The 23,976-nt window shown below is 40.0% G+C and overlaps 1 protein-coding gene across 5 annotated transcripts in view; it reads right to left on the bottom strand.

The window, feature by feature from the left end:
- The window catches only part of CCDC191 (coiled-coil domain containing 191), a 99,279-nt gene that overhangs the window by 14,652 nt on the left and 60,651 nt on the right, over positions 1–23,976 (bottom strand). The window contains exons 12-15 of one of the 5 annotated variants that reach the window (XR_011566353.1): positions 23,357–23,439; positions 21,176–21,277; positions 4,531–4,674; positions 701–820 (exon numbers count right to left, since the gene is read on the bottom strand). Coding sequence is in view for 4 of the 5 variants with exons in the window: in XM_070788290.1 (XP_070644391.1) it covers positions 812–820; positions 4,531–4,674; positions 21,176–21,277; positions 23,357–23,439 (338 nt within the window). In the remaining variant the exon portion in view is untranslated. Of the gene's footprint in view, positions 1–9; positions 821–4,530; positions 4,675–21,175; positions 21,278–23,356; positions 23,440–23,976 lie in introns of those variants that run through there. The other 4 variants (XM_070788290.1, XM_019983820.2, XM_070788288.1 and 1 more) reach the window with 4 other exon arrangements.

Genomic DNA, 23,976 nt, shown 5'->3' on the forward strand with positions numbered 1-23,976 from the left:
GACAATGTTTTAAATGAGAAAAGGAAATTATCTCTTATATCCTAAATCATTTAAGGAAATACACATCACCTTGGCAAGTGATGCTGTAAACCCCACGTAGGCAGTTATACTCTCTTAAGGACGTTCATTTATGTCCTAAAAACTTTGACTGTGTTATATGGGGATTTTAGATTCACAGAATGCATAGCCGTTCAATGCTGACTCTCTGAAGACCACAATGACTGGCTGGTTATTAAGGAAATGGAATAAACAACCTCCAAAACCATTAGGTCACTTGCATTGAGTTTTGAAGTGGGTGGCTGGCAACACTCTGTTTTGATCTCCAGGAGCTTGGGCAGCAACTGCATAACAAACCTCTCTTTATTATGTACTTAATCACTGTCTAATTGAGGAAGTGCCAATACTTTAAATTTGTTTTGTAGAACGAGCTGTCACCAGCATTGAAATTTAGACATTATCAGTAAACCACAGAATCATTTGATAGAAAAATAACATGATGTAAAATTTAATGTCTTACCAACTTAAAAGGCTCAGAGTATCATTCTATCAAAATAAACATACAACTCTGACTTTATAGATTTTAAAAAGTAACTGTTCCATTCTTGAAATGGAAAAAGCCTTTCTCTCTTAGTCCTCTCCAGAAAAATGGGCATGTTTTCTAAGCCTCGTCTCACCACTGAGTAATGTGAATGTGACTGACCTGAATGAGTCCCTTGGCAGTCACACATACTGGCCAGTGACACACACTCCCAGGAGGTCTCTGTGGCACCTGGGAGCCAAAAGGCAAGAGGAGCCAGAAACACACTGCCTCCTACCCTCCCTTAGAGGAAAACACAAGAGAACCAGGGAGAAAAAGATAGTCAGAAGATGCCTTTAAAATTCTAAAAGTGGTTATTGGAACAAATGGAATATGGTACATGTGAGTTGTAGGGAAAATGCTAAATAACTCTTCTGAAAACAACACAAAAATGCAGTATAAAGAAGCCAGTAACTGTTTAACTAGCCCTCTTTCATTCTTAATTTTTTCTATCCTTTCCTGGAAGTCAGCTCTGATAGATGAAGCAGCAACTGCTTCCTCTTACTGTTCTCCAGCACTGGTACTTTTTTTTCTTTTTTTTTTAACTTTCAGCTGGTGGTTGGTATCTACGTATCCCTCTGATTCCCACCCAGCACAGAAGACGTGCCTGAACTGGGCAGGATTTTTGGAGGAAGGGGTTGCTGAGTTCCCTCCTAGCTTTGTGACCAATGTGCTGTGTGACCTTAAGCAAGTGAGTTTTCCTTTCTGAGGTTCAGTTTCTTTACAAGTTGAAAGAGATGGGAGAGGATTACTAGTATTCTAACATTCTATTATCCTATGTGGTAGGCTGAACAGTGGCTCTCAGGATGGCCACAGGCTAATCCCTGGAACCTGCAGATATGTTACCTTACAAGGTAAAAGGGATTTTGCAGATGTGATTAAGTGAAGGATCTTAAGATGGGGAGATGGTCCTGGGTTATGTGGTAGAGCTCTAAATGTAATCACAAGAGTTCTTGTAAGAGGAAGGCAGGAGGAACATGATGAGATGTGACATCAAAGTAAGGGATCAAGAGAGAACCGAGGAAGTGGCTATGGGCAATGAAATGCAGGCAGCCAGTAGAAGCTGAAAACAGCCAGGAGACAAGATTCTCTCCCGGAACCTCCAGGAGGAACTTGTCCCTACTGACACTTTGACTTCAGCCCAGGAAGTCTGATTTTGGACTTATGACTTAAACAGAAATTTAAGATAATAAAATTTGTGTTTTAAGACACTGTTAGTGGTAATTTGTTACAACAGTATAGGTAACACACTTGTTGTTCAATACAGACTAGAGAGGTGGTTCTCAAAATGTGCTGCTAAGACTACTTGGATCAGAATCTCCTGGGCTACTTTTTTTTTTTTTTTTTCTTTTAAAAAATGTTTTTGGCCATGGCACGTAGGATCATAGTTCCTTGACTAGGGATTGAACCCATGTCCCTTGCACTGGAAGGTGGTGACCACTGGGTCACCAGGGAAGGTCCTGGACTACTTTTAAAAAATGCAGATCCCCTGACACGCCACCCCCACCGCCCTGGCCAACAACCCAGAGCTACTGAGAACACCTGGGGGTGGAAACAGGAACATGCATTTTTACAAGCTTTCCAGATGGTTTTATGAATAGGAAAGTTTGGAAATGCTGGATTCATATCTGTGTTTTCCTGGTTTTATTTTAATTAGGTTTTTCTATATTTAAAGCCTATGCTGTCATTTTGAACTCAAACTCTGGTTTCTTTTTACATTCTTATAAATAAATTTTTAAAAACTTAATTTGGGGGTCTTCCTTAGTGGTCCAGTGGCTGACTTCAAACTCCCAATGCAAGAGGCATGGGTTCCATCCCTGGTCAGGGAACTAGATTCCGCATGCCTCAACTAAAGATCCTGCCACAACAAGGACCTGCACGGGCAGCGAGGACCCCTTGCAGTACTGCAGCTACAACCTGGTGCAGCCAAATAAATATTTTAAAAAATTTGGTTATTCACCCATAGATTGTTTTCTTTGTATATTTTATACCTTTGATTTTATTCAGTCAAAAACAGGGCCCCACAAAGAAGAGCTGATAAGAATATAAGAGTTATTATACTCCCTGTCTGCTTTTTGTGTCTTTCAGTTCAGTTGCTCAGTCCTGTCTGACTCTGCAACCCCATGAATCGCAGCACGCCAGGCCTCCCTGTCCATCACCAACTCCCGGAGTTCACTCAGACTCACGCCCATCGAGTCAGTGATGCCATCCAGCCATCTCATCCTCTGTCGTCCCCTTCTCCTCCTGCCCCCAATCCCTCCCAGCATCAGAGTCCCTTCCAATGAGTCAACTCTTCACATGAGGTGGCCAGATAAAACTAGGAGCACACAAATGGATAGCAAACTATTTGATATGACTGATCTTTGTGGTAGTATATTACAAGAAGCAAACTTCCATTCAAATTTCATTTCCACACTTGTTTACTAAGTAGATTAAGGATCGGCCCTCCCATATCATTATCGGGAAAATAATATGGCTCAGCTGGAAAGAATCCGCCTGCAACGTGGGAGACCTGGGTTCGATCCCCAAGTTGGGAAAATCCTCTGGAGAAGGGAAAGGCTACCTGCTCCAGTATTCTGGCCTGGAGAATTTCATGGACTGTATAACCCATGGGGTCGTAAAGAGTCAGACATGACTGAGCGACTTTTCACTTTGGGGCACTGATGGGGCAAAGCCTCCAATAGGAGGGCTCTTTGTGCCCTCAGGCCTGACCACCATAAATTGGCCTCCTTAGCTGGTTTGGGATACTCAGTAGTTCCAGAACACTAAGAGGCAGAGGACAAAAAATCACGGACATAGAAAAACAGTATGGAGGGCATTTAGAAAAGATAAAAAGGAAAGAAAGTGTGAAAATAGAAGAGAACAAAGAGAATGAAGGGTGAACAGATTGGCTAGGGGAGGAAAGAGAGTAACCTGAGTCACATTCACAGAGGTATAACCTTCAAGGATTCTTATGATGTAGAGCATTATTGTTCATCTTTAATCCTAGTTTTCACAACCAACATATTAGCCTTACTTTTCAGTATTCACTTGGCCAAATGTATAAACAACAGTGCTCATAACTAGTATGTATTACTGACCTTATTATGAAATAGAATTCTACGGATAACATTTTATCTATTTTGAGCTTTTGATTATTTAGTTAAATGCTCTGTTCTGTGCACTGGATAAATTTGAATTTCAGTGGTATTTGATTTATGGTAGAATGAATTACTGTTCCTGATAATAGGACTAAACACCACAGCTTGCTTGTGATTTCATCCTGTCTCCCAATGGAGTAGATAGCGCCCCTTTCTCCCCTCAGTGACCCTGAGTTTGGCCCTATGACTTCCCGTGGCCAGTGGAATGTTAGTGGACATGATACAAGCCCAGGTTTCATAGGCATTTACGTAATTGGGTTTGGCTTTTGTACCTAAGACATTTGCCAGGTGAAAGCTTCCCCTGAAAAACAGGTGAAGCTAGTAAGAGAGGCTGTGGAGAGACCTGAACTCAACCTAAACTTTCTCACAAACATGTGAGTAGGAAATGAATACTTGGATTGTAAGCCACAGAATTTTAGGGTTGTATGTTAGGCAGCTTTATTGCAGTAGAAATCTGATTAGTATACCTTATGGTAATGATTTTTCCTTTATTACATAGCTAGCTATACACTGCTGTTTTAGCTACACACACTGCTAAAATTGAGAGAGGCCTCTATCTATCCTGCTTTGGACGTCTCTAATAAAAAATGAACTCTAGTTTTTTCTAATCTATTCAGTTACAGAAGTCTTTACCTACCTTGGAAGACCAAATTCAAACTGTTATCTGAAACAAATAAATATCCACACTCAATTCATTTATCTTTCTGACTTTTAAATCTCCAGACAACCTCCAAGGCCTAATTGGGTGTTTATTTGAAAGTCCCACCTGTTGATTTAGGTGGGGGGGAGGTGGGTAAGAGTGTGACACTATACCTGGAGGTTTTGCATGCTTTGCATTTTTAGCCTCTTCCAAGGCTCCAGACCTTTCTTTCTTAGCAATACCCTTTCATAGTGTTCTTTGGCTATTGCTTCCAGCTGCTGGTTCCTCTTAATTCTCTTCTGCTTCTCTAGTTCTTTCTGGAAGAAAATAAAAAAGTAAAAATGCCATGGAGGAACCAAAATGGTGAGACAGGAGGCTACTAAACTTCCTTCCTCCCTTGGATGCATCGAATGTATAGCTACACATGGAGCAGTTCCCTCTGAAAGAAATCCAGAAACTAGCTGTGTGACTTTTCCACATCAAGCAAATGAGAAAATACCCACACTGATACATCAAAAATACTGACAGGAAAGACTGAGACACAGTCTCACCATAAACTCCATCCCTGGCTCAGTGCCATATAATTGGGAGAGATGGCACTGAACCATCCCAATCCATAGGGATTCCTTAGTGTCTCCACGAGGAATGAAGGGTTTGGACTGTACTTCTAGCATCCCGATTTTAAAGATAACCATTCAAGCAAGGGATGGGCCCCCCCAAACACCTAGCTCTGAAAGCCAATAATGCTTGTGTCCATGAGACACACAAGACTATAGCAAACAAAGAAACAGGTGTTAATGGATGTGAGGTACTCACTGTGGCTATGTTCCTACGATCAGTTCTGAGAAATCAGGCAAAAAAGTCCATCACCCAGTCTTTGCCCGAAAGGAATGTGACTGCATATTTTACAAGCTGCTGCTTGAGGGTTCAGATTCTAATTTAGCTTGCATCTAGGAGCTGGCTGAGATCCTTCCTAAAGGCTGAGAGAGCCTTTAGGGACTTCCTCTGCTTTCTCCCTCTGGCTCATTCCAAAGGTAAAACCAGATTGCTAGCATTTCTCTGAAGGGAGCTAATATACATGTTGGCTTATACACATGTTTTAGACACTAACTTCAGTGATTATCACCTGAGAGGGATGGGCCTCTGGGCTTTGATAGCCAATGGAACTTAGAATCACAAGTCCCATAGGACTATGGCAAACAAGCAGGTTTTAAATAGGCACAGAAGGACTCCAGCCCCATTGCCTTGGCCACCCAGCCCCAGAGCTATACACCTGGGCTCAGTGAAAGGGAGCAGGAAAAACACACATCTCCTAGTTTCTCCCTGGAAGGGGCTTAACTATATACATTATATATATACACTATATATGTATACTTTACTACATATATATACACACACACACACTCTCTCTCAGCACAGGTGCTGCTTGAGGGTACAGCTTCTAATCAGTGTGCATCAAGGTACTGACTGAGATCCTTTCTTTGGGGACACTGATAGGTCTGGACACATACTCAAACAGGTGGAGCTACTGAAGACAAAGACAGTGGCTGTGACAATCACAAAGGTTTGAGAGACAACAAGGAATCTGGGCCAGGCTGGCTGATGAGTTCATCTTCTTGAGACCACTCTGTCAAGACTAGGAGAGGTGACTGTTTAATGTACAGAAACCAACACTGAGAGTCAAGAAATATAAAGAAAAAGAGAACTATGTTCCAAACAAAAGAGCAAGATAAACTTCCAGAAACCAATCTTAATGAAATGGAGAAAGTGATTTACTCAATAGTGAAGTCACTCAGTCGTGTCCAACTCTTTGCAACCCCATAGACTGCTGCCTACCAGGCTCCTCCATCCATGGGATTTTCCAGGCAAGAATACTGGAGTGGGTTGCCATTTCCTTCTCTAGGAGATCTTCCCAACCCAGGGATTGAACCCAGGTCTCCTGCATTGTAGGCAGACGCTTTACCGTCTGAACCATCAGGGAAGTGCAACTTACCCAACAGTGTTTTCAAAATAATGGTGATAAGGATGCTAACTGATGTCAGGAGAGCAATGCACAAAATGAGAATTTCAACAGAGAGAAAATATAAAAAAGTACCAAACATAAATCACAGCTGAAGAATACAATAATCAAACTGAAAAACTCAACAAAGGGGTTCAACAGCAGACTGGAAAATTGAAGGAAAAAAGATTCAGCCAGCTTACAGACAGAACAGTGGAATACATCCAATCAGAGAAACAAAAAGAAAAAATAATGAGAAAAAGTGAAAATAGCTTAAGGGACTAATGGGATATCATCAAAGGGAGAATATATATATTATAGGAGTTCCAGAAAGAGAAAAGAGAACAAAGCTTATTCAGAGAAATACTGGCTGAAAACTTCCCTAACCTTGAGAAAGAAACAGATATCCAGGTTCAGGAAGCCCAAAAAGTATCAAATAAGATGAATTTAAAGAGACACGCACAAAGACACTTTAAATTGTCAAAAATTAAAGACAAAGAATCTTAAAAACAATAGAGAAAAGTAACCTTTATACAAAGCCATTCCTTATACACTGATAGTACAAAACTATCAGTGGATTTTTCAGCAGAAACCTTGCAGGCCAGAGAAGTGGGATGTTACATTCAAGTCCTGAAAGAAAAAACTGCCAATTAAGAATATTCTACCCAGGAACAGTGTTCTCTAATCAGTAATATGAAAATATATTAAAGTATAAACTTACTAATAAAGGTAAATATATTGTTAAATGCAGAATACTCAATATTGTAATGGTGACTCACTTAAAACTGTAGTACAAGACAAAAGTATTAAAAACAACTAAATAATTTGATACACAATATAAAAAGATATAAATTGTGACAGTAACACAAATAGGGTGGCAGAAGTGTAAAAATACAGTTTTTGTATGCATTCAAAGTCATCAGCTTAAAGACTGTTATGACTACAAAATGTTTTATATAAGCCTTATGGTAACCACAAAGCATAAACTTACAGTAAATATACAAAATATAAATCATAGTACAATACATATAATAAAAAGAACTCAAGAGAGGAAGAAAGGAAAACAGAAATTACAAAACAGCTAGAAAGTAATTAAAATGGCAAAATAGCAAGCCAACACCTATTAATAATTACTTTAAATGTACATAGATTAAATCCTTATTCAAAAAACACAGATTAGTTGAATGGATAAAAAGATAAGACCTGACTATATGTTTTCAATGAGAGGCTCATTCCAGCTTTAAGGACACACATAGACTGAAAGTGATGGGATGGAAAAGATATTCTATGCAAACAGGTAGTTTGGATTGTAAGGAGAGCAGGGGTAGCTACATTTATACCACACAATATAGACATTAAGCCTATAAACTACAAGAGACATTAGATCACGATAAAGAAGTCAATCAAGAGGATGTAACAATTTAAATGACTTATGCACTCAACATTGGAGCACTTAAATATATATAAAGCAAATATTAACATTTTGAAGTGAGAAATAGGCAAAAATACAATAATAGTAGTGGATTTTGAGAAGCCACTTCCAACAATGGACAGATCATCCAAACACAAAATCAACAAGGACATACTGGACTTAAATAACAAGTTAGATCAGATGGAATTAATAGACATACACAGAACATTTTATCCACTAGCAGCAGAATACATATTTTGTTAAGTGTACATGGGACATTCTTCAGGATGGATCATATGTTAGGCCATAAAACAAGTCTTAATAAATTTTAAAAGACTGAAATCATATCAAGCATATTTTCCAACTTCAAAGTTATAAAATTAGAAATCAATATAAGAGGAAAACTGGAAAATTCACAAATATGTGGAGATTAAACAACATGATTCTGAACAACCAAGGGTCATAAAAGAAATCAAAAGGAAAATTAAATAATAAAGAATCTGATAAAATGAAAATGGAAACACAACATACCTGAACTTATGGGATGCAGCAAAAGCAGTTCTGCTAGATAAGTTTAAAGTCTTACATTAAGAAAAAAGATCTCAAATAAACAACCTGACTATACACCTCAAGGAACCAGAAGAACAAGCTAAGCCCAAACTTAGTAGTAGGAAGGAAATAAAGATTAAAACAGAAATAAATGAAATAGAGACTAGAAAGATGATTTAAAAGATCACAGATGCTAAGAACTGTTTTGAAACAAAGAAAACCCCCCAGACAAACCATTAGCTAGACTAAGGGAAAAAAAGACAAAGTCAGAAATAAAAGACCTACTATGACTGAATCATGAAGAATCAGAAAACTGAACAGACTAATTACTGGTAAAGAGACTGAATCAGTAATCAAAATCTTGGATTTGACACCAAAAGCAAAGGCAACAAAAGCCAAAATAAATAAGCAGGACTACATTAAACTAAAAAGCTCTGTACAGGAAGGGAAACCAACAACACAATGAAAATACAACCTATGGAATGGGGGAAAATATTTGCAACCACATACCCAGTAAAGGGTTAATATCCAAAATATACAAGGAACTCATATAACTCAAAAGCAAAAAAACACAACAGAAAACTCATTTGAAAAAATGGGTAAAGGACCTGAACAGACTATTTTCCAAAGAAGACATATACAAGTGGCCAACAGGTATGTGAAAAAGTGCTCAATATCACTAATCATCAGGGGTATACAAATCAAAACCACAATAAACTATCACTTCACACTTGTGAGGATGGCAATTAACAAAAAGACAAGGGACAACAAATGCTAATGAGGATGTGGAAAAAGGGAACCATTGTACACTGTGGAGGAATGTAAACTGGTACAGCCACTAAGGAAAACAGTATGGAGGTTCCTCAATAAATTACAAATGAACTACCATATTACCCACCAATCTTACTTCTGAGTATATATCCAATAGGAAATAAAATCACTATCTCAAAGATATATGTGCCAGTTCAGTTCAGTTCAGTCGCTCAGTCGTGTCCGACTCTTTGCAACCAACCCCATGAACTGCAGCACGCCAGGCCTCCCTGTCCATCACCAACTCCTGGAGTCCACCCAAACCCATGTCCATCGAGTTGATGATGCCATCCAGCCATCTCATCCTGTCATCCCCTTCTCCTCCTGCCCTCAATCTTTCCCAGCATCAGGGTCTTTTCCGATGAGTCAGCTGTTCACATCAGGTGGCCAAAGTATTGGGAGTTTCAGCTACAACATCAGTCCTTCCAATAAACACCCATGACTGATCTCCTTTAGGATGGACTGGTTGGATCCCGCAGTCCAAGGGACTCTCAAGCGTCTTCTCCAACACTACAGTTCAAAAGCATCAATTCTTCAGTGCTCAGCTTTCTTTAAAGTCCAACTCTCACATCCATACATGACCACTGGAAAAACCATAGCCTTGACTAGACGGACCTATGTTGGCAAAGTAATGTTTCTCCTTTTTAATATGCTGTCTAGGTTGGTCATAACTTTCCTTCCAAGGAGTAAGCGTCTTTTAATTTCATGGCTGCAGTCACTATCTGCAGTGATTTTGGAGCCCCCAAAAATAAAGTCAGCCATTGTTTCCAAATCTATCTGCCATGAAGTGATGGGACCAGATGCCACGATCTTAGTTTTCTGAATGTTGAGCTTTAAGCCAACTTTTTCAGTCTCCTCTTTCACTTTCATCAAGAAGCTCTTTAGTTCTTTTTCACTTTCTGCCATAAGGGTGGTGTCATCTGCATATCTGAGGTTATTGATATTTCTACCAGCAATCTTGATTCCAGCTTGTGCTTCCTCCAGCCCAGCATTTCTCATGATGTACTCTGCACATAAGTTAAATAAGCAGGGTGACAGCATACAGCTTTGACGTACTCCTTTTCCTATTTGGAACCAGTCTGTTCTTCCATGTCTAGTTCTAACTGTTGCTTCCTGACCTGCATACAGGTTTCTCAAGAGGCAGGTCAGGTGGTCTGGTATTCCCATCTCTTTCAGAATTTTCCACAGCTTATTATGATCCACACAGTCAAAGGCTTTGGCATAGTCAATAAAGCAGAAATAGATGTTTTTCGGGAACTCTCTTGCTTTTTCAATGATCCAGCGGATGTTGGCAACTTGATCTCTGCTTCCTCTGCCTTTTCTAAAACCAGCTTGAACATACGGAAGTTCATGGTTCACGTATTGCTGAAGCCTGGCTTGGAGAATTTTAAGCATTACTTTACTAGCGTGTGAGATGAGTGCAATTGTGCGGTAGTTTGAGCATTCTTTGGCATTGCCTTTCTTTGGGATTGGAATGAAAACTGACCTTTTCCAGTCCTATCGCCGCTGCTGAGTTTTCCAAATTTGCTGGCATATTGAGTGTAGCACTTTCACAGCATCATCTTTCAGGATTTGAAATAGCTCAACTGGAATTCCACCACCTCCACTAGCTTTGTTCGTAGTGATGCTTCCTATGGCCCACTTGACTTCACATTCCAGGATGTCTGGCTCTAGGTCAGTGATCACACCATTGTGATTATCTGGGTTGTGAAGATCTTTTCTGTATAGTTCTTCTGTGTATTCTTGCCACCTCTTCTTAATATCTTTTGCTTCTGTTAGGTCCCTACCATTTCTGTCCTTTATTGAGCCCATCTTTGCATGAAATGTTCCCTTGGTATCTCTAATTTTCTTGAAGAGATCTCTAGTCTTTCCCACTCTATTGTTTTCCTCTATTTCTTTGCATTGATCGCTGAGGAAGGCTTTATCTCTCCTTGCTATTCTTTGGAACTCTGCATTCAAATGGGTATATCTTTCCTTTTCTCCTTTGCTTTTCACTTCCGTCTTTTCACAGGTATTTGTAAGGCCTCCTCAGACAGCCATTTTTCTTTTTTTGCATTTCTTTTTCTTGGGGATGGTCTAGATTCCTGTCTCCTGTACAATGTCACAAACTTCCATCCATAGTTCATCAGGCACTCTATCAGATCTAGTCCCTTAAATCTCTTCCTCACTTCCACTGATATATGTGTACTCTTATATTTATTGAAGCATTATTCACAATAGCCAAGGAATGGAAACAAAGTAGGTATCCATTGACATATGAATGGATAAAAAAATTTTACTATTGATTCTCATAATGGACTATTACTCAGCCTTAAAAAAGAAGGAAATACTATCATTATTGACAATATGGATAAATCCTGAGGGCATTATGCCCAGTAAAATAAGCAAGACTGAGACAAACACTGAGTGGTATCACTTATGTGTGGAATCTTAAAAAAAAAAAAAGAAAAACAAGTTGAACTTACAGAAACAGAGAGAGAAATGCCAGTGCCTTCTGAGGTGGGAGAAATAGGCAAGGCCCAGAAAAAGGGTACAAATTTTCAGTTACAAGATGAATAAGGTCTGAGAACCTAATGTGTAACAAGGTAACTATAATTGACAATATTCTCACAATTTTGAAATTTACTAAGGGAGAAGAATGTAAGTTTTCTTACACACACATGCACAATAAATATGTAAAGTGATGGACATATTAATTAACCCAGTGGGAATCCCATATTGTATGTACATTTTAAGTATCTTACAATTTTGTCAATTACACCTCAATAAAACTGAACAAAAAGTAAAGATGCAATGACCTGAAAACTCATGAATTTCAACAAATCACTAATTACTTTAATTTGAATATGTAACCACTAAATAGCATGTTAATCATGATAACAGAACTCAGGAGCATTAAAAAAAAAAAAAAAAAGGAAGCCACTCTGCCAAGAAGGGGAGAAAAAGTTCCTCATGAGTCCTACAGGAATCAGAGCTATGCATATCCTTTGAATTATTTTGGATTGTTCACAGAAATGATTTACATCTCACCAAGTTACTAGAAAGTAAAATATTCATTCAGTTAGGAGAGAAATCAGTATTTTCCCCTTATTATTATGGAAAACAGCAATATAGCCCCTTCATTTAGATCATGGGGTAGAAATTTATATATGAATAACTTCAAAGATACTCCATTAAAAATACAGTGGCTGCTGTTATGAAAGACATAGGAGTAAAAGCAAAGACTTCACACTGTCTTCACAGTAGTTGTCAGTTTCGGTAGTAAAAACTTTAAAAAAATCGTAATTTAAGCTTCTTTTGTCTTCATTTCCTACAATTTCACTTCAAGAAAACGGTTGTAGTGAATTGACTGATTCTGACAAACTATTTAATAGTCTTAAGTCTTCTCTGAGGGGGAAAAAAAGAGAAGGCCCTGGAACATTTCTAATATGGGAGGGATATTTGCTCTGATCTTCCAAGCCAAACTTCCTGTATCTGTACACATTCCTCACTGAAAAGGAAATGTCCATATTCTCTAAAGGATTAAACCAAAATTACCTTTGTAATCTTTATTACAGACATTTTATATGTTGAATTGAATGGACAGAAACAAAAATTATTTATAAGAATCTTCTTATGACTAACAAGGGCTTCCCTTATAGCTCAGCTGGTAAAGAATCTGCCTGCAATGCACGAGACTGGGTTTGATTCCTGGGTTGGGAAGATCCTCTGGAGAAGGAAATGGCAACCCACTCCAATATTCTTGCCTGGAGAATCCCATGGACAGAGGAGCCTGTTGGGCTACAGTCCATGGGGTCGCAAGAATCAAACATGACTTAGTGACTAAAGCACCACTGAGACCAACAAGAGAGAGCCAAGAGTTAAGTGGGGAGGAAAACAGAAGGCGGCCATTTTCACATTCACTGAAATGTCCAAGGCAGCAGTTGCAAATTGCAGACAGATGTCTAACATAGACAGTAAGCCTCTGGAGAAGCCCTTGGGCTTGGCCAATCCTATGCACATGCACACCTAGGTTATCTTCAATTATAATACAACCCTATGGCTGGTGTTGTAGGCTCTTAAGCAAAGCCATTTTCAGATGGTTTGTGGGGGGAAATGGCCTGTTTAATTAATTTATTAACATTTTTATTGGAGTATTGTTGATTTACCATGCTGTGTTAGTTTCAGGTGTACAGCAAAGTGAATCAGTGATACATATACTCACTCTTTTTAAGCTTCTCTTCCATACAGGCCATTACAGAGTATTGAGTAAAGTTCTCTGGGCTACACAGCAGGTCCTTATTAGTTACCTATTTTATATCATAGTAGTGTGTATATGTCAACCCCAATCTCCTAGCTTATCTCTTTCCCCAAACTCCTAATCTATTTGTCACACTCACCTTTCCTCTTTGGTGAATATCTGTAACTCTATTTCTATTTTGTAGATAAGTCCATCTGTACCCTTTTCTTAGAGTCTACATATAAGCGATATCATATGACATTTATCCTTCTGTCTAACTTACTTTACTCAATATGACAAACTCTAGGTCCATCTATGTTGCTATAAATGGCATTATTTTCTTCTTTTTTTTAACGACTGAGTTATATTCCACACGATATATGTGCCACATCTTGTTTATCTAGTTCTCTGTTGATGGACATTTCAGTTGCTTCCATGTCCTGATTATTGTAAATAGTGCTACAATGAACACTGGGCTGTATGTATCTTTTCCAACTAGGATTTTCAACTTTTCTGGATAAATGCCCAGGAGTGGGATTGCTGGATCATACAGTAGCTCTATTTTTGGTTTTGTTTTTTTTTTAAGGAACTTCCACACTGTTCTCCATAGTGACTGCACCAATTTACATTCCCACCAACATTGTAGGAGGGTTCCCTTTTCTCCACACTGTCTCCAGCATTTATTGTTTGTAGATTTTTTAAAAATTCTACTTTTCCATGGAAAAGTAGAAAAACGTTTAATAAACCAGAGATCTTCTTGAGACAAAATTCTGTTTTCATATATAGCAATTTAGATGTGTATTTCCTGCCTTGATTAAGGATTCCTCAATATAGTTGATTGTATTTTACTATTATTACTATATTTTCCATTTACTTGTATATAAAATGTCCATAATGCCTGCATCTAAGATTTACTGGGAGGATAACATGAAATCAAAGTGTCTGCCTTGAGATGACACTTATATTGGGGGTGATCTATGCACCTAAAGTTTTACAGAGCATACTTCACTCAGGCTAAAAAGGGACACAAAATCAGGGTATCTTTCTGATTTAAATTACTCAACAAACAACATGAAACAAATGACTCATTTGAATATATATATATATGGGAAAATCCCCTGGAGGAGGGCATGGCAACCCACTCTAATATTCTTGCCTGGAGAATCCTATGGACAGAGGAGCCTGGTGGTTTATAGTCCACAGGATTGCAAAGAGTCAGGCACAATTGTGCGCATGCTCGCATACACACACACACAAATGAAAAGTGAGTGTTAGTTGCTCAGTCATTTCCAACTCTCTGTGAAGCCATGGACTGTACCCTACCAGGGTCCTCTGTCCATGGAATTCTCCAGGCATGAATACTGGAGTGGGTTGCCATTCCCTTCTCCAGAGGATCTTCTTGACCCAGGGATCAAACCTGGGTTTCCCACATAAGCAAGCAGATTCATTACTGTCTGAACCACCAAGGAAGCACGTGTGTGTGTGTGTGTGTGTGTGTGTGTGTGTGTGTGTATTTCCACCACTACTGCTTTGAAAGAAAGACAAGGAATTACAGCAAGATTAAGAAGAATAACAGAGTGCCTGATGAACTTTTGACACCATTCTCACACCTTGCCTTCTATCCTTTATAAGTCACCCTTTCATTGCACTCTGGAACGTATTCCCACTTAGGCACTCCTGTAATTTATGGTCTTTGCTCTCTTGTATCATGATTTTTTCTCTCACTACTAGACCATTCCTATAAATATGCAAATATGTGCTGGTACTGCCCATCTTTTAACAAAATAACACAAAAAAGACCAATCACCAACAGAAAAAAAAAGTTCTTCTGTGACCCCTACTGTATGCATGGTCTCTATTGCCTCACCACCTATTCTCTCAACTTCCTGAAATGGGGCTCCCTTCCCAGCAGTCCACTAAAAGCATTCTTGTCTATGTCATGAACAGTCTCCATGTTGCCAAATAAAAGTTTGTCTGTCGTCTTTTTCACTGCAGCCAGCAACATTTAGCCCAGTTAACCACCATCATTTCCTTCTAGAAATACTTTTTTTCTCTCAGCTTTTCAATAAGCAATTCTCTCGTTACTCTTTCTACCTCACTAGCTCATCCTCTGAGTAGTTATTCATATACTCTCAGACATGGTCCTGGATTTTTGCATTTCTTCTCTCTCCACATAATATCCCAAGTTGATTTCATTCACATCCAGAGCATTAAAACACTGACATGTTTTTGATGGCCAGATTCCTGACTATCATCTTGATATCCAAGCTTACACATTCAGCTGCCTATATGATGTTTTCATTTCGATGTCTAATAGGTGTCTCACGTCTAACCTGCCCCTTGTGGACCTTGGGGCTCCCTGGTGGCTCAGACGGTAAAGAATTTGCCTGCATTGCAGGAGACCTGGGTTGGATCCCTGGGTCAGGAATATCTCTGGAGAAGGGAATGGCAACCCACTCTGGTATTCCAGCCTGGAGAATTCCAAGGACAGAGGAGCCTGGCGTGCTACAGTCCATGGGGTCACAAAGAGTTGGACACGACTGAGCGATGAACACTTTTGGATCTTCCTGAGGCCACCTTAGAACAAGACCCAGTTTCTCCCGCAGTCAGGCTCTCTGATCAGGAAGCTTCCATAAGCCTCTTATCCTTCTCCATCAGAGGGCAAAGAGAATGAAAACCACAATCACAGAAAACTAACCATCTGATCACATGGACCACAGCCTTGTCTAACTCAATGAAACTATGAGCCATGCTGTTTAGGGCCACCCAAGACGGATAGGTCATGGTGGAGAGTTCTGACAAAACGTGGTCCACTGGAGAAGGGAATGGCAAGCCACTTCAGTATTCTTGCCGTGAGAACCCCATGAACAGTATGAAAAGGCAAAAAGATAGGACACTGAATGATGAACTCACCAGGCTGGGAGGTGCCCAATATGCTACTAGAGATCAGTGGAGAAATAACTTCAGAAAGAATGAAGAGAAAACAACAAAAACAAAAACAAGGCAAAAACAACAGCCAGTTGTGGATGTGACTGATAATGGAATTAAAGTCTGATGCTGTAAAGAGCAATACTGCATAGGAACCTGAAATGTTAGGTCCATGAATCAAGGTAAATTAAAAGTGGTCAAACAGGAGATGGCAAGAGTGAACATAGACATTTTAGGAATCTGAGAACTAAAATGGACTGGAATGGGTGAATTTAACTCAGATGACCACTATATCTACTACTGTGGGCAAGAATCCCTTAGAAGAAATGGAGTAGCTATCATAGTCAACAAAAGAGTCTCAAAAGCAGTACTTGGATGCAATCTCAAAAACGACAGAATGATCTCTGTTCATTTCGAAGGCAAACAATTCAACATCACAGTAATCCAAGTCTATGACCCAACCAGTAATGCTGAAGAAGCTGAACGGTTCTCTGAAGACCTACAAGACCTTCTAGAACTAACATCCAAAAAAGATGTCCTTTTCATTATAGAGGACTGGAATGCACAAATAGGAAGTCAAGAAATACCTGGAATAATGGGCAAATTTGGCCTTGGAGTACAGAATGAAGCAGGGCAAAGGCTAACAGAGTTTTGCCAAGAGAACGCACTGGTCATAGCAAACACCCTCTTCCAACAACACAAGAGAAGACTCTACACATGGACATCACCAGATGATCAACACTGAAATCAGACGGATTATATTCTTTGCAGCCAAAGATGAAGAAGCTCTACACAGTCAGCAAAAACAAGACTGGGAGCTGACTGTGGCTCAGATCATGAACTCCTTATTGCCAAATTCAGACTTAAATTGAAGAAAGCAGGGAAAACCAGTACACCATTCAGAAAGGCAACGGAGAAAAGGAAAGATATACCCATTTGAATGCAGAGTTCCAAAGAATAGCAAGGAGAGATAAGAAAGCCTTCCTCAGCGATCAATGCAAAGAAAGAGAGGAAAAAAACAGAATGGGAAACAATAGAATGGGAAAGATTAGAGATCTCTTCAAGAAAATTACAAACACCAAGGGAACATTTCATGCAAAATGGTATAATACAGGACAGAAATGGTATGGACCTAACAGAAGCATAAGATATTAAGAAGAGGTGGCAGGAATACACAGAATATACAAAAAAGATCTTCACGACCCAGATAATCACAATAGTGTGATGACTCACCTAGAGCTAGACATCCTGGAATGCTGGAAAACTCAGCAGTGGCTATAGGACTGGAAAAGGTCAGTTTTCATTCCAATCCCAAAGAAAGGCAATGCCAAAGAATGCTCAAACTATCGCACAATTGCACTCATTTCACAAGCTAGTAACGAAATGCTCAAAATTCTTCAAGCCAGGCTTCAACAGTACATGAACCATGAACTTCCAGATGTTCATGCTGGATTTAGAAAAGGCAGAGGAACCAGAGATCAAATTGCCAACATCTGCTGGATCATCAAAAAAGCAAGAGAGTTCCAGGAAAACATCTACTTCTACTTTATTGACTATGCCAAAGCCTTTGACTACGTGGATCACAACAAAATATGGAAAATTCTGAAAGAGATGGGAATACCAGACCACCTGACCTGCCTCCTGAGAAATCTGTATGCAGGTCAAGAAGCAACAGTTAGAACTGGACATGGAACAACAGACTGGTTCCAAATTGGGAAATGAGTTCATCAAGGCTGTATATTGTCATCCTGCTTATTTAACTGATATGAAGAATACATCATGAGAAATGATGGGCTGGATGAAGCACAAGCTGGAATCAAGGTTGCCGGGAGAAATATCAATAACCTCAGATATGCAGATAACACCACACTTATGGCATAAAGTGAAGAAGAACTAAAGAGCCTCTTGATGAAAGAGGTGAGTGAAAAAGTTGGCTTAAAACTCAACATTCAGAAAACTAAGATCATGGCATCTGGTCCCATCACTTCATAGCAAATAGATGGGGAAACAATGGAAACAGTGGCTGACTTTATGTTTTTGGGCTCCAAATTCACTGCAGATGGTGACTGCAGCCATGAAATTACAAGACACTTGCTCCTTGGAAGAAAAGTTATGACCACCCTAGACAGCAAATTAAAAAGCAGAGACATTACTTTGCCAACAAAGGTCTATCTAGTCAAAGCTCTGGTTTTTCCAGTAGTCATGTATGGATATGAGAGGTAAACTATAAAGAAAGCTGTGTGCCGAAGAATTGATGCTTTTGAACTGTGGTGCTGGAGAAGACTCTTGAGAGTCCCTTGGACAGCAAGGAACTCCACCAGATATTCACAGAGAAGATCAAGGCAGAGTTTAGATAAAGTCCCCATCATGGGTCTAGCTGGAGCAGAGGAACAGAAACCTCTGGAAAATCTGCCTAGACTCTTCTGGCCTTCATCTGCAAGTAGCACCACCTGAAGGCATTAGGGTGAGGCTGCTGCCACTGGGGGAGGGGAACTCTGCCCAGAGTAACCTCCTTATCTCATTTAAGAGAAAAAGGAACCTTACAGAGGGAAGTACTCTAAGATCAGACTGAGACAGTGGAGACTGAAAGAAGGGAACACAGGGGCAGCGAAAATCTCTGCCCCTACAGTAAGAGCCAAAATTCTTCTGAATGGCCAATACTGTGCATTCCAAAGAGTGAGACTTAATCAGAACATTAGAGAATGCTCCACTCATCCCCACCACACCAGCGTGCTAGCAAACCTAGTAATAACAGTGGAGTACAGTTGGAGGACTGCAAGAGACAGATTTTCCTCAGGGAACCACACAAAGGGAAGACCGAAAGCCAAAAGAGGGGACAAAAAAACAGTCACTAGAGAAAACTGAAGTCTTGATGCTCATAGCAACAACAAACTTCAAACGTAGCCCGACTCCTGGCTAGATTAACACAAATCTCCACACTAAATGAAATGGCAACCCACTCCAGTATTCTTGCCTGGAGAATCCCATGGACAGAGGAGCCTGGCGGGCTATAGTCCATGGGGTCGCAAAGAGTCAGACACGACTGAGCGAGTTCACTTGACTTCACTTCCACACTAAAGGCCCATTTACCTCAGTTTCCATTGCCCTGTACATGTCTGTCTTTCAACAACAACAAAAAATAAAGGCATATTAAAAAATAAGAAATTAACACAGTCTGAAAAGATAAAGCCATTATCAGAACAAAATCCACATATGAGAAAGATGTTGGAACTATCAGAGAGGGAATTTTAAATAACTTATGACAAGTTCTAGGGGTAGGACTAGTATCCTTATAAGAAGAGACACCAGAGAACTTACATACGGTCACTCTCCCCTTCTGTGTACATGCACCAAGGAAAGGACATGGGACGATACCCCGAGAAGGTGACCTACCGCCAGGAAGAGAGCTCTCACCAGAAACCAACCATGCCAGCACCCTGATCTTCAACATCCAGCCTCCTTGAGTGTGAGAAAATTAATTTCTGTCATGTAAGCCACCTGCCCTCTGGTGTTTTGTCATGGCAGTCCGACCACCCCTAGGTTTACTGAATGCCTTCTTCACTATCATGATTTCCACACAGCATTGCTTCTGATCACAGAACTCACTTGACAGCAAAAGAAATGGAGCGATGGATCCATACACATGGAATGCACTGGTCTTACCACCATCCTGAAGCAGCTTGCTCACCAGCATGGCGGAATGACCTTTGGAAGACCCAGCTGCAGCACCAGTTAGGTGGCAGTACCTTGCAGGTCTAGGGCAAGGTTCTCCAGAAGGCTGTCTGTGCTCTGAATCAGCATCCAGTATATGGTACTGTTTCTCCAGGAAGCTAGGGGAGGAAGTGGGAGTGGCACCTCTCACTAGCAACATTTCTGGTTTCCTTTTCTCACACATTTACGTTCTGTTGGCCTAGAGGTCTTGGTTCCAAATGGGGGAATGCTTCCATAAGGTGATACACAGTGATTCCACTGCACTGAGAACAGTGCCTCCTAGTCTTTGTGGGTTCCTCAGGCCTCTCAATCAAAAGGTAAATTAGGAAGTGCTGGCTGGGGTGATTGACCCTGGTCGCTAGGGGGAATTGGTACTACTCCTCAATGGAGGTGAAGATGAGTATGACTGGAATACAGGAGAACCCTTAGGGTATCTCTTAGTATTATCATGCCCTGTGATAAGGTGAAAGGAAAACTACAACCCAATCCATGCTGGACTACTAACAGGCCAACCCCTTCCAGAATGAAGGTTCAGGTCACCCCATGACTAGCAGAGATGCTCACTGAATGAAGACAAAGGGGTAGTGGCTAGTGGAAGAAGGTAACTATAAATACCAACTACATCCACTTGACTGGTTACAGAAATGAAGATTGGAATTGTCATGAGTATTCCCTTCTTATTTTGCTGTGAGTATGTTTATGTGTATATGTATCTTATTTTATTTCCACTCTTATTCTCTCATCATGTAACAAAAGATGTACTGACTTTGTGTCATGCTATTTCAGTACTGTTAATTTTATAGCATTTAAGTGAGGGGATAGCAAGGAGAAGGATAAACATCATTCAAGGACTTTACTTCCTCTTCTGGGAAAGGGGTTAATTCATTTTCAGTTGCATGCAGGATATCTGGCCAACCCAATACTTTGAAGGAAATAAACTCAGAATCCATAAAGGGGATCTCACCTAACCCTGGTTAGAGAGGAGGGTGGGGCAAGGCAGGAAAGGCTAACTGGGTTGAGTTAAGATCTGAGGAATGAGCAGGTTATTATTAAGTAAGCTAGAGAAGAGGGTGGAGGTGAGAGAAGAAGTGTTCTAGACAGAAATTCTTGGGAGGGAAGGTGCATAGGACTATAGGATCACACACAGCAGGCTTCAAGGGACAAGTGGCTGACCAAACAGAAACTACTAACCATTTTCTTCAGTCTCTTCTCTTCTCTTTTTTTCTCAAGCTGAGCCTCCTTTTCTTCTGCCTCCCTCTTCTGACGCTCCTCCTCTTGGGCCTTTAACTGGGCCTGATCAAGATTAGAATTTGTAAAAATCAGACCCTCAATTTGCACAGAAATAAGACTGTTTATGTTGAGGAAAGTACACTATCTACCAAAGTGTTCGCCCAGTCCCTGGAAGAAGCCTGCACTATGTATTAAAAGTAGAAAACCCAAGTAACAGGTGGTCAGTTGTGTAACTTCACTGTTTCTCCAAAGGGATTCTCTTCTACTTGGGAAGATGAGGCTGAGCATGAATGAGACCATTAACTTTTCATCATAAAATGATTACTCTTTAGTTCTTATTTCATTTATGAAATACTAAGTCCAAACTATACACAGGGTAAGAAAAAATTTTCTTCCATTTCACCAAAACCCACAAAACTGTTGGAACTATTTATTTTTTCTTGCATGCTCAGTTGCTTCGGTTGTGTCCGACTCTTTGCGACCCTATGGACTGTAGCCTGCCAGGCTCCTCTGTCCATGGAATTCTCCAGGCAATAATACTGGAGTGGATTGCCATTCCCTTCTCCAGGGCATCTTCCCGATCCAGGGATCCAACCTGGGTCACCTGCATTGCAGGCAGATTCTTTACTGCTGAGCCACCAGGGAAGCCCCCATTTTTTCTTAGTAGGTACAAAACTTCCTTTTGGAAGTCCAGATCAAGACTTTGGAAGGTTAAAAATTTCCCACCTTTAAACTATAAGCAAGGTGAAAAGACACCCTTCAGAATGGGAGAAAATAATAGCAAAAGAAGCAACTGACAAAAAACTAATCTCAAAAATATACAAGTAGCTCCTGCAACTCAATTCTAGAAAAATAAACAACCCAATCAAAAAATGGGCCAAAGAACTAAACAGACATTTCTCCAAAGAAGACATACAGATGGCTAAGAAGCACATGAAAAGATGCTCAACATCTCTCATTATCAGAGAAATGCAAATCAAAACCACAATGAGGTACCGTCTCACGCCAGTCAGAAAGGCTGCTATCAAAAAGTCTATAAACAATAAATGCTGGAGAGGGTGTGGAGAAAAAGGAACCCTCTTACACTGTTGGTGGGAATGCAAACTAGTACAGCCACTATGGAGAACAGTGTGGCAATTCCTTAAAAAAACTGGAAATAGAACTGCCATACAACCCAGCAATCCCACTGCTGGGCATACACACTGAGGAAGCCAGAACTGAAAGAGAAATGTGTACCCCAATGTTCATCGCAGCACTGTTTATAATAGTCAGGACATGGAAGCAACCTAGACATGGATGCCCATCGGCAGACGAATGGATAAGAAAGCTGTGGTACATACACACAATGGAGTATTACTCAGCCATTAAAAAGAATACATTTGAATCAGTTCTAATGAGGTGGATGAAACTGGAGCCTATTATACAGAGTGAAGTAAGCCAGAAAGAAAAACACCAATACAGTAGACTAATGCATATATATGGAATTTAGAAAGATGGTAACAATGACCCTATATGAGAGACAGCAAAAGAGACACAGATATAAAGAATGGTCTTTTGGACTCTGTGGGAGAAGGTGAGGGTGGGATGATTTGAGAGGGTAGTGCTGAAATGTGTATATTATCATATGTGAAGTGGATTGCCGGTCCAGGTTCAATGCATAAGACAGGGTGCTCAGGGCTGGTGCACTGGGATGACCCTGGGGGATGGGATGGGGAGGGAGGTGGGAGGGGGGTTCTGGATGGGGAACACATGTGTGCTGATTCATGTCGATGTATGGCAAAAACCACTACAATATTGTAAAGTAATTAGCCTCCAATTAAAAAAAAGAATTACCCACCTTTGTAAACTTCGCAGGTTGAACATTTACCTATTACACATCAGTCTTGGTTATGTGTAAATCTCCTAATTTGCTAGCTCCATCAACTTTCAAAACATTTTATTGTTGTATACTAATGATGCTGATGCTCCTTCTCTTCATTTTCCTAAAACTATCATAGAGTTCAGGCCAGGAGGCAAAAAGCCATATCCAAAGTTGGTGTTATGCTACTGCCTTAATTGCCTTAAACAACCTAGGTTTCAGTTTTTAATAAAGACCTATACAAATCCTTTTTCTTGCCTCACTTTGCATTCTTGATTTATTACCAATTTCTCCTCTTCTTGTTTTTTCTTCTTCTCTGCCAAGATCCGCCTACGTTCAGCTCGCTGAACTGCTCTCTCTTCCATGGCTAGAAAACAGTAAGAGTTCCAATATAAAAAATATAAGGAACACTGGAAAAGAAATGTCTCCATTTCATGGTAAAATGGTTAAAGTTTTCTTTTGGGTGTTCACAATGCCAAATATGTATGTATATATATATGCATAAAATTTATATTAAAATACAATTACAGAAATTGTAATTATACCATGTGTATAGGTATATACACACATACACACACACCCTACAGGTTAAGGGCTGACAGTCCCATCCTTGGCCATGATGAACAATTTTCAGATTATGTTTTTGCTCACATTTCTATTAGAATAATTGTTCACTGGTTTAAATAAGATAATGTGTCTTGAAGAAACTTTTAGTATGTGAAATCCAGAAACCAGAATTTTAATTTGGCAATTCCTTTAATGAATGTTGAAAACTTTAATTACATCTAACAAATACTTTGAGAACAGAATCACTCCTCAAATACCATGGAGTTTGCCACCTTCTCCTAGGTTACTATGTATGTCTGCATATGTGACAACAACAACGAACAAACTGAGGTTTGGG

Source organism: Bos indicus, chromosome 1 (assembly GCF_029378745.1).
Source record: "Bos indicus isolate NIAB-ARS_2022 breed Sahiwal x Tharparkar chromosome 1, NIAB-ARS_B.indTharparkar_mat_pri_1.0, whole genome shotgun sequence".
Lineage (NCBI taxonomy): Eukaryota > Metazoa > Chordata > Mammalia > Artiodactyla > Bovidae > Bos > Bos indicus.